General features: G+C 44.4%; 1 protein-coding gene across 2 annotated transcripts in view; it reads right to left on the bottom strand.

The window, feature by feature from the left end:
* Positions 1–5,766: 5,766 nt before the first annotated feature.
* The window catches only part of SESN3 (sestrin 3), a 44,114-nt gene continuing 35,781 nt past the window's right edge, over positions 5,767–14,099 (bottom strand). For both annotated transcript variants that reach the window (XM_074916904.1, XM_074916913.1), the window contains exon 10: positions 5,767–13,692. In XM_074916904.1, the coding sequence (XP_074773005.1) occupies positions 13,606–13,692 (87 nt within the window). In that variant the 3' untranslated portion in view covers positions 5,767–13,605. The remainder of the gene's footprint in view (positions 13,693–14,099) is intronic.

The following is a 14,099-nucleotide window of genomic DNA, read 5'->3' as shown; positions in this document are numbered from 1 at the left end:
TGTCACACCTCTGCTGCCATTGCATGTTTTGGAGCTGCTCACATCTCCATCACCAGCTCTGCACCTCCCTCCGGCCAGCGAGCTGCTTCAGTTTGGCAGGGAACAGAACCATGCTTATTCACAAGTTATCTCTCCAGCATAGTCAGTTGCCATAAAATGGAAAAGGTATTGGAAAAGAAATGCCAGTGTAATTCAATTGGCTAGATAGGATTGCCTGGGAGCAAGGAGCGTGAGACGTGTCCAGGGTGTGTGTGTGTTAGCAAGATTGCAATCCCACTGGTTTGGCACGGGACAATTTCTCTTTGTCGCATGGTCTCCCAAGCTGTTGGACTTCTTTCGATTTGAGAATGGATCTCACACTGGGTAACATCTGTCACTGATTTCCACAAAACCGGTGTTTCCAGCCAAGCAGAAAGGCCTGCAGACTTTCCAGTGGTGTTAGTGTTACAGCTGGTTGGAAAATCTCCAAGGAAATATATCCTGTCAGAATGGGGTGATTTATCAAACAGGGTTCTTTTCATGGCAATTTGCCATTTTTAGTGTAAAAGATTTTTCAGGTCCAGGCTGGAACAAGAACCAGAATCATCCAAGGGCAGCCCAGGATGCCTTGGATATGGACATTCAGCAGCCGCTCCTGCCTAAAGCCAGGTCTGGCACTGACCATGGCTGTCTTCATCTCAGAGGAGTGCCCTTACAGCCATGGCCTCTCATTTTCTCCCATTTGTAAGGGTGAAAAAGCTCTGTTTCCTTCCAAAAAATGCTGAAGTTGTGACCATTTCCCTGGGAGGTAGAAGCCATTTTACACTGAGACAGAACAAAGTTGCCTGCACAGCTGAAGCAGCAGCTTCAAATTCCTCCACAGAAACACCTTTATTAACAACTTGATGTTAAACTAAGTTGAGATGGTGGAAAAGGGACATTTGGAGCAGATGTCACTGTGGGTTTACTGCTGTGATATTGCAGGTTTTGCCAAACCTCCCAGTGTCTGCTTGTAGAAGATGATTGTGGACCAAAGCCAGGAGCTGTGGCAGGTGAACAGGACAATGCTAGTGAACAGAAGAACCATAGGAGCTCCTCACTGGTGGGAGAAGAGCAGCAGATGGATGGGATGTTTCAGACTAGATTTAAGGAAGAAATTTTTTATGATGAGAATGGTGAAACACTGGAACAGGTTGCCCAGAGGGGTGGTAGATGCCCCTCCCTGGAAACATTCAGTGTTAGATTGGATGGGGCTCTGAGCAACCTGATGTGGTTGAAGATGCTCATTGCAGGGGAATTGGACTAGAAAATCTTTAAAGGTCCCTTCCAAGCCAAACCATTCCATGAGTCTATGATTCTATGAACCAAAGTAGGTGGTAGCTAAATAATGGACAGTAATGGCTGAGGAGTGGTCTCTGCTTGGTCCTGACACCAACAAGCTGCTGAGAGGAGTGGAGCGGCTCCAGAGGAACGGTAGAGTAGACTCAGGGGGAGATCACTATCTGGATTGATGCCACCAAAGTGTGGGCATTTAACATCTCTTATCTGCAGGCACCAGACTCCCTCCATTTAGTGTAAATATCTCACTAGGATTTCACCTGGGCACATCATCTGAATGCCTAAAGCTGGGGCCAATGAAGCTTAGCTGGGGTTGGTGGCTGATGGGGCTTGTCCAATCCATGGAGACCATTGAGGTGTCCATTGACATGGGTCACCCAGATGATTGTACAGGTGGGATGGTCTTTTCCACAGTCCCTTGGAAGACTCTTGGGTCACTAAGTCCTTCCGTGTGGGTAGGAATGATACCAGGGGTTGATGCCTCCTGAGTGCTGCTGGAAACGCCCCCCAGCCCTTGCAGCCACATTTGTGCAGTAGTAGGGGTTTGTGTGTGGTCCCACTGCCCACTGCAACGGACAAGATTAACCACCATGTGCACCCCAAACCCTATGAGTTGGCCTGACCTGTGTGTAGTGAGCCCATCTCCCAAAGAATCTGGCACAGTATTTGTTGAGTTCATGGAAAACACACATATTTCTGGGGTGGCTGAGTGCATCCTTCACCCTCACACATCTGCAGGATGTAACTGTACAGCTTTGCACTGTAGGTGATAGCCTCCACTTGAAAAAAACACTGCACTCTGCAAAATTGAGGTGAGTTATTTGTGTGAAGCAAAGAGTTTTCCTTCTCAAGGCTTTGTGAGACCATGAAGACCAGTGGCAGCAGAAGAGGTTTGAATGTTAACAATTAGGGTCCTGGTGTCAGAAGGTGCAAATGATCTCTGAGGCTCATCATCCCACCAGTAGACAGTTAAGGAGAAAGGGTGATGACTCAGATGCTGGGTGTCATCAAGGACTAGGGCACAGGGGCTTGGGCTCCAGTGATAGAAGATAGTTTTGTCCATCCCCAGATCCTGTAATGACACAGATCATCCCCCCATGCCCAGTCAGAGAGAGGTTTGGTGGAGTGGGATGTATCTGGGAACCTGGTTCCTGTCCTTTATTTCTCTCAGGAGTGTATTCAAAGCCTCACTCTTTCTCCATCACCTGTTCCCAGCTGTGAGCAGATGCAGGGCAGGAGCAGGTGCTCAGCACTGAGCCCATTCCCACAACATGCCCTGCCAGCACTGCTGGGACGCCAGGGGACCCAGCACTGAGGCTCTGGGTCTCTGCCGTGGTGGGGACTTGTACTCAGGTCTATTAATTAGAGCTGGTGAGGATGCTACCAGCTGAACTGCTTCTGTTCCTGTTTTTTGCAAAAAATTGCTTTTTTCTTGTTTTTCATCATGAAAAACAGAAAGAAAAATCCTAGGGGTTAGCTTAAATATAATAAAAAAATGTTTTCAGCAGATCTTTTTAGGATCACTGTGCTGTATTGAAGATGTGAGATGGAGTTTAATCTTCTGTATGCTGAGTGTTGCAGTCTAATTGTGTTTCCCTTGAAGTGGAGTGTGGAGGAGGATCAGACTTCCCCAGGAGATGATTCAGGTCAGATGTCACCCTCTGGTGGAGTCTCCCCATCTCTCCACTGGTTGCAGAGAAAGCTAAAAGAGATTAGCTAGGTAATTTAGCAAGATAAGTTAAAAGTCTGTATTCAGGCAGCATCATCTCCCCAGCACAGCTCTTCTCCTGGTGCTTTCAGTGCATTGTGAGAGACACCGGACCATGAGGACAACATGGGAGAGGTGGTCTGGGCTGAAGCTAAAACTCTCTTCTGTTGGCTCACACACTGAAGCAACAAACTGCTGGGGAACTCATTCCTGGGCAAGTCAAAACTGAATGTTGCAGGTCATGACTGCTAAAACACTTCAGTTTTGGCTGAAATCACATGTTTTGTTGTATTTTTTGTATCCAGTTTTTGGCAGTTTTGTTCCCTGGACATGTTGGTACTCTAAGCACCAGTCACAGGCAGGAGGAGAAGGAGAGCTTCCCTTCTGCAAAAGCACTTTCCTGAAGGTTGGAAACATTCAAGTTTTGCTCCAAGGGCCTGAAGAAAGCCTGAGGAAAAAGAAAGCACATGCAGAGGATGTGGAGGGTAGGTTTTAATTTAGCAGCAAATACAAATCCTGTGATTATCTTTGTTTATACATTGGAAAGCATGATGAGTGATGTTACTCATAACATTTAGAATCCTAGCTCAGATCTGTAGAGCCTCTGCTCTGCTGTCCAGGTGCCTCACCAGATTGCTCCGTCATGATCAAATTAAAAGTTATTGGGGGGGTTTACATGCTCCCACATGGCCTATAATTTGGGCTAATTTAGTATGCAGCATTGAAATCAAGTCATGATCTGGTGGGTGTGCTTCAGCAGCAGTTAATGCAAACATTTGGTAGAGAGGATCCAGTAGTTGCCCTGTACAGGGGCCAGTCACCATTTCTTCCCAGTGCCACAGCATGAGGAGCCTGAGGTGATGCTGGGAAGAGGCCAAGGAGACCTCAGTACAAGCTGAAATTCAGCCCTAGAGATGTGGGCTCGCCTCAGCCATGAGTGGGCACCTGCTCTCTGCCTGAGGTGGCACACGCTGCTGCTGGCCACCCTGCTGCCGCTCATGGCCTTTTGTCTCTCTCTGGGGGGCTGGGGGTGGCCATGCTCCCAGCTGATGCTGGTCATGGGGCACACTGGGGTGTCTCCCCATGTTTTGGAGGCTGGGGAGGGCCCTGGGGAGGCCTGGGGTCAGCCCAGCTGGCTCTCCCCAAGGACACCTGTGCAGGGCTGCCCACCCTTAGCGTGGCATGGCCCTTTCCCAGATCCTGGGGGGCATCCCAGGGGGGGTCACCTATGGGGTGCGGGGAGACTGTCCCGTGGCCACCTGGCATGGGCATGAGCATCCCTGTGACATGGTCCCTGGTCTGCCACCACCCTGCGGTCTCTGGGTTTCTCCGGTCATGGGCTGGGTGCTGGGGCGAGCAGGTGCGAGAGCAAGAGCCAGTGAGCATGTGGCTAGATGGCAGCAGAGCCATAGTGGCCTGGGGAGGATGGTCAAGGTGAAGGTCTGGGGAATCACTGACACACACAAACGTTTTCGTCTTTGACTTTCCTGGAGGGGAACCAGCTGGAGGTGAGGATGGGGTGCAAGGCAAGCCTGGAGTCCCAAGGGAGTGGGGCTGTCCTCTGCCTGTGCTGGGTATCCCCATCTGTGGGACCTTTAGGAAGTAAAGCAGGAACTCCACAGTAGCCCTTGGCTTTGAGGAATATTCCAAGTTCTTTATCTTTTTCTCAATGGTGCTGGCAACACAGTCACCCTCCCTCCAGTCCGGAGCTACACCAGCACCCTGAGGTGACAGCCACAGTGCCCGTAAGAAGATGGGAAGGTCTGCCTGGACCCAAGACGATAGGTATTTTCAGTATTTTGAAACTCCCACTGAAAGCAAGTAAGTGCTCTTTATATATTTACATATCTACTTTTTGTTGTTGTTGGGGTTAAGTATGTTTTTCGGGGCAGGATGAAGCTGAACCAGCTGAAAATGCCAGTACCTAAGGGCTGTGCTGTGACAGCCCTTGATCACAGCCCTCCGCAGGCCACACTCTACCTCTAACAGAACTGGTAATGTGTTTTTTGGGGGCTATTTTAATTACAGGGTGAGGCGAGGACAGGCCAGCTGAGCATCCAGCAGCTGGAGGGTAAGATACACCCAAACCACCTCAGGTTAGCAGTTTGTGATAAATAGTTTTGGATATGAGCATCTCTCCCAGGACAAACCTCCTCGGTGATCCCTCAGCACTCCCTGGGGCCTGGATGGGGCAGATGGCAGGACCGTGGGGGGCTTGGGGGCAATTTGGCTGCTAGATAAGCTTGGCATTGCTGCGAGCCAGCACTCTCCGCACACACTACCTCTCTCCTTTGCATTTCCTTTGTGATTTTATGGCTTTCACCCACTTCTGCTCTGGGGCTTGCTCAGGGCTCCCTGAAGAGGCAGTAGCTCCTGGTGCGTCCCACTGCCTGTGGCTTTCACTAAACACATTTCTAAGGGGAAGGTGACTAGCCCCATATTGAGTGAACATCGTGATGCCCATCACCCCATCCCTCATCACTGACAAATGCCTGTTTAAAAGACATCCCCTTTAGCAAGCACTATACATTTTTCAGGACCTACGTTCACATAAATAGAATTATTATCTGTATCTATGTATAGATTAAATAATCTATATATAAATAACACATAGACCTAAAACCAGGCCAGGGGCATGGAGGGGAAGTACACTTTCAGGACTGGATCTTGTCCCAAAACACAGGATGCTCTGCTCCAGAGATGTGTTTCCCCGCATGTGGCAAATGATGGTTCAAACTGGAGACAGATTTTATACATTTTATTTAACCAATGAAATTCCTACTGATAACAATGAAAGTAATTTCAGCAAGTATAAATGAGATACAGTTTTAAACAAACCCCATTGTTCCGTACCTATAAATAGATTTTTCAAAACCTCATAAAAAGTGCAGATTTATGAATTGCTGTTAAAATGTTAATACATGATTCCTTTGTTTAAAAATGCATTTTTGTCTCTTAACTCACAAAAAAAAAGTTCCTTCTGCATCTGTTCAGATAAATTCAAGTCGGGTAACTTAAAAACTAACAGAAGTCACACACAAAAAAAAAAAAAAAAAAAAAAAAAAAAAATCCATCCCACTAGGTCAGTCTGTCCTCTGCAAAATAAAAAACCACCCAACAAAAAAACCCCAACCAGCAACAACAGAAAAAAAAAATTATAAAAGCTGTTGTGGAAACCCACAGTGAGCTCCTAGCAGCTGCCTCACCTTGCAGGCAAACCTCCTGTGAAAGCATGGAGCCTGTGGCACATCTCTGGAGCTCAGGGCAGGTGGTGGCCCAGGAGGCAGGCCCGGTGATGTGCCACCGCCCGCAGGATGCCGTAGGGACCGTGGGACCACAGAGCTACCATGCTTCCCCGCTTCGTGGTGGTGGAAGGCAGCAGCAGGATCAGAGCTTTGTCCTTAATCCTCCATCCTGAAACACCTGCGTGGCCGTGGCAGGAGGAGGCAAGAAGCTGCCAGGCTGGGGCTGGGTACAATTTACCCCCTGTCCAGAGGGTGAGAGGTGGGAGGTGCAATGAAAGGCCACCCCGCCGGGCACTGCCCTGCCCTGCCCTGCCTGCCACCCCAGCCTGCGGGCAAGGGGGCTCAGACCCACAGCCGCCCATGGGGAGCCAACGCCCCTTCTCACCCCCGACACGCCGGGCTCTGCAGACAGAAAATCAAGGGCTAATTTCTGCACTCGAGAGAGGCGTGGAAGCTTTTCGGCTGCAGAAACGCCATGCGCGTGTTTTCGGCCTAGCAGCTGGTGCAGACCGTGGGGGGCAGCCAGTGGCAGGCCTATGGGCACGGCGGGCTGAAACACACGCCAGACCCCGACTTTCCCGGCGTTTGGGTCCAAATGCAGCCAAACGCAGGGTGGCCGTGCTTTTTGCAGAGAGGGGTTCAGCTCACTCCTGGTCAAGAGGTCTGCCGGCATGCCTCCCTGTATCTACAGTGGTATTTTATCTACAGCAGGGTCTGTTTAGCAAGAGCAGTTTAAAGTGGCTATGTTTATCAAGTTTGCTACTTTATGAATTAAAAAAAAACAACAACAAAACAAAAAACCAAACCCCAACAACTATAAATACAAAGACTCTCACACACCAGACACTTGCAGCCTGCGTGACTCATAAACCGCATCAATATTCTGTTAAAAAGCTTATTCTACTTAAAACTATACATAGTACAAGAGACCGAAAAGTGGCAGTCGTGTACGGGCACGCTGCCTGCCCCAGGGTGGCCCACAGTCAGGTGCTTCCTAAAAAAATCAAGGAGTTACAGTAACACGGCACAGGACTGCAAAGCCGATCACAGCTTCTGCTTACACTGCATACGAAGTACCAAGGGGAACACAAAAAAGAACTGGTGTTAATACTGATGGATTAAAGAGTAACTATAAAGATCAAAACAGACGTTCACAGCATGCTACATATATTGCTCACAAACTTTTTTTTATAAAAAAAGCTAATACAAAACAAGGAGTTGGCAGTCTGATTTTCAGTTATGTCAGATAGAAAGATAAAGCATATACATTCATTGTGTGGCTTTCCAGCAAAAGGAGAAAAGGGTAAAACTGAGAAATTTCAAGTTTACAAAATTCCTATTTTTTTAAGCTACAGTTTATATCCAGTTCTGGTCACAGTCATGAAAAGATTTCTGACTGCGTCACCTTGCAGAGTCCAAGGGCTGTAGCCTAATTATTATTTTTCCCCTAAAAGTGGCTGCCTCTCCCACCACCCTGAGTGGGCTGCTCCTGCAGCCACCCAGGCACATGGCAGCCAGGCTGGAGGGAAGAGGTTTGGGTCTAGTGGCACGACATGAGTGTGAAGTGGGGAATGGGAAACAGGTTTGGACTGTGTGTGTCTGGACCTGCTGCTGTCGCTGCCCCCCCCAGACCCCTCAGCTGGAGACATAATGTTTGGTGACTCACCCATTTTATCTGAAAACTCCCTTCAAAGGGCTGATGGGGGCAAAAAAATGTAATTCAGCAGTAGCACATTCTTCTTGGGCAGAAGTGAACAGTTCCCTGCCCCTGCTCTATCCGTGGAGTAAGGAAAGGGTCCCAGCTCTTGTCCTACAGAAGCCCTCTGGACATCTTGGTGGGAGGCATCTTCCACCACCTCCCCTACGCACAGACATACACAAGAACCTCTCAGACACACTGGTGAAGTTTCTTCAACTGACCAACATGTCAACTCCTCCTGCGCTGGCTGTATCCCTTGAGCGCTTGTGGTCTGTACTTTCTGATGCTGATAGCATGACTTGCTGCCCACAATTAGTATATTAATTGGCACCTTCAATGCCACCTCTAACTACTGTTGGGAACAAGAGCAGAATCCAGATTTCTAATTTCCACAAGCCCAACCTTGTCTACATCTCCAGCAGCCACTCCATGGCATGCATTTGGATTTATCCCGTAGATATGAGAAAAACCCAAACCCACTTGTTCCAGAGGCTGGCTGCAGTCTGCTTGGTTGCAAGGCACCCGAAGAGCTGCCGACCCAACGGTCTTGTAAACCTGCCTGGCACAAGAGGACCTCAAATCCTCCATTAGATGTCCCTCAAAGAAAACCGCACGGCTGAACAGCCCAAGCACAGGGAGTTCTGCCAAAGAAAGCATTTCCTTAATGGATCCACTGGATTATTACTGTAACTCCAGAGATGGGATCTGACACACTACTGACAAATGCTACCTAAATGTTGTAAGCAAGTACGGAGTGTCATCCTTTCGAATCAGATTTAGGATTTTCCTGTCCAGAAATAACCTAATACGGCAATCAAGTGTTTCTGAACAGAAGAAAGACCTTTTGAACTCATTAGCAAATGGTGGTATAGGAACCTAGCATCGTTTTACAAAGTTAAGGCTAGGAGGTTGGGAAGACAGGAAGCACTTGATGCATGGTGGTGGTTGTGGCAGGGTGGAAAATGACAATTTTTGTCCCTGGCGAGCAGCAGAAGGATTAAATGTCTGCAAGAGAGACCTGATGTGTGTTGGGGGTGCAGCAGCATGACCATGTTAGGAAATGTGCTCTAAGGGATAAATTAACACTGATCAAGATGCTCCTAAGGTTTCCCCATACTGCTATCTCCATCTCTCACACCTGTGATCTATGCAGTCAGTATGAAATGCTAAATTCATTTTCATTTGGAGATAAAAATCTTCACTTACAATTCCCAACTGAGGAAAAGCTGGTGGATGCATCTTTTCAGAAAAACATAATGCTGGGGGACATCAGGGAGAATACATCTGAAGTTCAGATAGTGAAAACTGACATTTTTGTCCAGCTATTGCTATGATCGCTAATGGCAAACCAATTCTTACAGATTCATATTCAGATCAGCTCTGGGAAAGTTCATTTATGATGAATCCACTCCCCTTCCCCTCCATTTTGTGCAACATCACCCCATATTTATGGGAGAAGGATCCAACCCTCTAAGGAAAGTAACTGAAAAAACATTACTTGAAATCAAGAAGATTTGGAGAATTTCTTTCAGGCCATAACTTTTTAGTCCAGGCACAAGCTATCCACTTGCTACCACCAATAAATCTTTTCTGCAAGTAGAGGTTAAATAATCCAGCTCCTCTAAAAAGGGAGTCCAAACTCTGGAACATGAGCCTGAAATGCATGCCTATGTTCATGGAAAACACACATGCACGAGAAACATTGAGAACCTGTTCTGCAAGAGCAGCAGCTTACAGTTTAACTGCTTTGGGAAAGATTTCTCTAAGCCTATATTAAGTCCCCAAAACAACTATTTCATTAACAATTGCTGCAAATCACATGGATCTGGCTACATATTATTCCTTTAATCTCTATGGAAACTGATTTTATTCTATTAAATTTAGGTGACTAAATATCTTTAAAAATCTGACTCAAAAATGCATGTGGGCACCTTGCAGGATTTTGCTAGGTGGCTAGGTGCTTAAATTCCCATTGAAATTTAGGCAACTAGCTGCTTTTTCCAAATCCCAGGAAAACATCTACCAGTATCACTATGAACAAAAATACTTTTGAAGAATCTGGTGCTTTGACCTTCTTCAGTCAAGTAATAGAGAAGTAAAATGTTTTCCTTTTTGTTCTGTTCTGATCTGTTCTAACTTTATAGAGACTCATGTTTATAACTTTTACAATCACTGATTTCTCCATCTTTAACATTTTTTTAATACATAGGAGCTGATAGTGACAATTCTTTAACTCTTAAAGCTGAAAGCACATCCTTTTCATTTTAATGAAGGCTTTAGGACAAAGAATGTATGTTTTATTTCAGTCTTGATGAAAATAAATCCATCTAGAGTCACCAAAATTTTCATAGGATACCACAACACTAGCTTTAGTAGTTACCTGTACAAACTGTACCCTAGTTTCAAATGGGTTCTGCTCCTATATGATGGCACTCTTGTGATGTTCGGCTGACAGACCACTCTGGGAAATGCAAATACCCTCTCCAATTGGCACCTTTTTCACTTCATTACCCCAAAAAATGGAGCCATTTCAGCAAGAATGTAGTCTACCGCAACACACATTTTGAAGCTATTCTGCAACGAAAGCAGCTGTCCATGCTCAAAAGCTCTGTTCCATATTTATAGCATTCCCTGTGCTAGCTGGTTAATTTGTACCTACCAAGCTTTTTCTTCAGTAGACAGGAGGCTGTACACTTTGTTTTTATGTTGGTCACAGCTGGGATTTTGTGGACTAACATTAATGCTGGTAAATATCAATTCCAATAAAGGAACACAGACGGGGAGAGTACACGTCCAATGATTACGGTACTCTTAAGAATAATATTAATGAACAAAGTGTGAAGATTCACATTCATGAGTGCTTTAAAAATGCAAAAAATCCAAGAACACTTGCACATTAAAATTTGGCACAGTGTGAGCCTAAAGCGTGCATAAAGTGTATGGCAGAGTAGTTTAAACACCTATTCTGAACAAACAGCTATTAAAAATCATAAATTTCAGTATAAAAACTAGGCTATAAACTGTTACACTGTAAATGCAATACTTTGAAAAAAATGCCACGTGGAAAACAATTCCAGAAGTTTCAAGTTTGCATTTAATATTAAGAAGAAAAGAGAAATAGCAAACTAGTTGTACAATGACATTTCCTATGGTGGAATGTCTTGCAGGCCATATGTGACTTGATATGGCACCTTAAAAAAAAAAAAAAAAAATCACTGATTTACTACAAATTTTATGAAGCAATCCATTTATGGTTTCTGGATTTCAAATCTGCTCAGGTACTTTACTCAGAAGGCATTTGAGCTGGCAAGTATATTTCATAAGGAAAGAAGTAAAGGCACTCATGTTTCCAAACTTAAAACTCAGCCTACTCTAAGAGTCTTTGCATTTCTGAAGGGAAACTAAGCCATCATATTAGTTAACCAAATCTAGTTTCACCTCCTTTCCAGAGCTCAACTGTGCTTCTTGATGACTACTTTACTTTTCAAAGCAAAGGAATCTGAAGTAGTACTGTACAGTTCCCATCACTTGAAAAAAAAATGAAAGTATTGCATGAAAACTTCTCTCAGCAGAACTGTTTTATGCACAAAAGCCATTAGGTATGGCCACTACAGTCACAAGAGGGAGGAAAAAGGATCATAACAACTTAGAAAGTTGATCTAAGTTCATATATATATGAGCATCTCAATACTTCTGAGAAATCTTTGCAGTTAGCTATACAAGATAAATAAATCTGATGTTTTACCCAATGCTCCCTCTAGAAGAGAGCCTGATGCTGTCTATTGGGTAGATTTCTAAATAGCCAACATTACATTAAAAAAAAAAAATTACTGATTTCTTCCTCAAAAGGTTGTCACATGCAGAGTCTGCAGTCTGAAAGTGCAGAAAAGTGTACAATCATTTAGCTTTCCAATCTGGAAGAGATAGATAAAGCGAAAAAACCAACATGCAAAGTCACAGCACGGTATCAGGAAAAGGGAAGAGAAAACTAACTTTAGTAGCGTACTGGTCCATGATTTTGGCAATGAAAAGTGTTAAAATATGACTGATAGTATTTTTGTAAACTATTCTGCAATCACAAATGAAAAAAAAAATCCTGTATTAACTTCTACAATCCAATGGAACATTAAAAATAAACCTATCCAGTTAGTTTTGAATGTACGCAACAGAGATAAAGGTCACCCTCCTCAAAGAAATACGAAAAGTCCAAACCAACAGACAAAAGCTGAAGCAGTGATAACTTGCATCCTATTGGGTAAGTTTAAGCATCTCTTTAGGCACTTCACTGGTTCGTTAAATGCAATACAAAATAAAGCTATAAATATCAACATTTTGTGCTCTTAAAAATTAGTCAAAAGCAACAGAGAACAGCACAAAAGTGTGACATTTTTGGCAGCTTATTTCTTCCCTTCCCCAATATTACCGTTGTCCAAGAATGCTTTGATTTGGGGATGCTTTGGCATCTCAGTATCAGTTGTCTTAAGCCGTAAAAGCTAAAACAAAACTGCTAGGCCTTAGACAATAAAGAAATTTGGTTTTAAAATTTCTTTATGGCTATGTAAGAAGGACACTTTAGCAGTGGCATGACAGGGAAAAAAGCTTGCTTTCTTTTTAAATATTGCACTTTTCTTTTGTTCACTCACACTAATGCATAGAACTTTTTAATCTTTGAATATTAAAATTTAATGTTATGAAAAACTTATGGGAAATAAATTTCTATACATCCAATATGAAAGAACAGATATGCTAGCCTTCCTTTACTTTCCTTAGTTAAACATTGAGAAAGAAGAGAGTGCAAAAAAACCCACAACCCTATTTTTGGTCAGCCTGTGTATTAACTTTATAGGTGCCAACTAAACAAATTGCAACATGTGATGAGCATGGATATTGTGAGGACAACTGAGGGTGACTATCAGTAAAACAAGATTATGCATGATTGAAACACAGTAAGTGTGGCTGAAACGGCAAACTGTGAGGCCTCTTCTCTTGGGAAGGGGCACAACAAAGCAGATGAATTTTGCACTTCAGTAGCATGCTGTAGGATTTATCACGATTAATTTCACATTAAAGTGTGCTCAATGTTTGCATCCACATCTTGCATCACCTTCAATTGCTGTAGTAAGACAGTGACTGGCAAGCAGCCTCCAGGAGACACAGAAGAATCCAGTGGGCAATTCAATGCAACGCAGCCCGCACGTCTCGGTCACAAGTCATGGCATGGTGGTACATTCTCAGGACAGGCAGAACCGATCTTCTGCTGGACTCCACTAATCTGAAAAATGATTGCTTGGAAAAAGAAGTCTCTAAGCACTTCACTCCGGTGCTTAAAGAACAAAGCGCTAGGATTGGGTATAATAAGAACAGTTTTAGGATCCTGACCACTGTGCAGAAATCCAGGCGGAAACAATGCAGAGTAGTGCTCCTCAGTGTTACTTTTGTTATCATTAGTAATGTTAAGCATCAAGAAAATAAAACACGTCATTGCACATTACAGCCGCCAAGAAGCACGGCTAAACTTTGACACTAGAGAATTGAATAACCTGATGCTACATCACAAACAGCTTCTGGTGTGTATCTATTTCAAAAGGTCTTTACATACTCAGTAAAAACTCCTTTACTCCTGCCCAGCGAATGCTTCAGGTTAAATGACGAGTTATGGCACGAAGGGCATACAGAAGTTCAGCTTGCATACGAGCTTCCATTAGAAGTAGATTGACATGAACCTGTTAAAAATTTTATCAGCCATTTAGTTCACCTCGGAATACAACAACCTTTATACATTTAGGCTAAAATTTCTAACCTTTAGTAAAGTATCGCTGCAAGAAACTGTTCTTTCTCCCTGTACCCTGCTGCTGGACTCCAGTTCCTCTAGAGACAGCTGTGTAGCATGCCAATACTAGACAGTATCTTAAGACTGCAAGGAACTAGCCTCAACTGCTGCTTTAAGCAATCTTCCATCTGAGAAGTCCCAATAAAACCATTTTTGCACCCTAATTGTATTAGATCTTTATGAAATGTATTTTTTCTTTACTACCATCTGTGATCACTATATAGGAGCAGAGAATAAGGAACAGTTCATATGCCAGATAGGCAAGCAGGCACACAAGCACTCAACTCTACTCAGGAAGCC

This window comes from Athene noctua, chromosome 1 (genome assembly GCF_965140245.1).
Source record: "Athene noctua chromosome 1, bAthNoc1.hap1.1, whole genome shotgun sequence".
NCBI lineage: Eukaryota > Metazoa > Chordata > Aves > Strigiformes > Strigidae > Athene > Athene noctua.
This window is presented reverse-complemented; position numbering and strand designations above follow the sequence as displayed.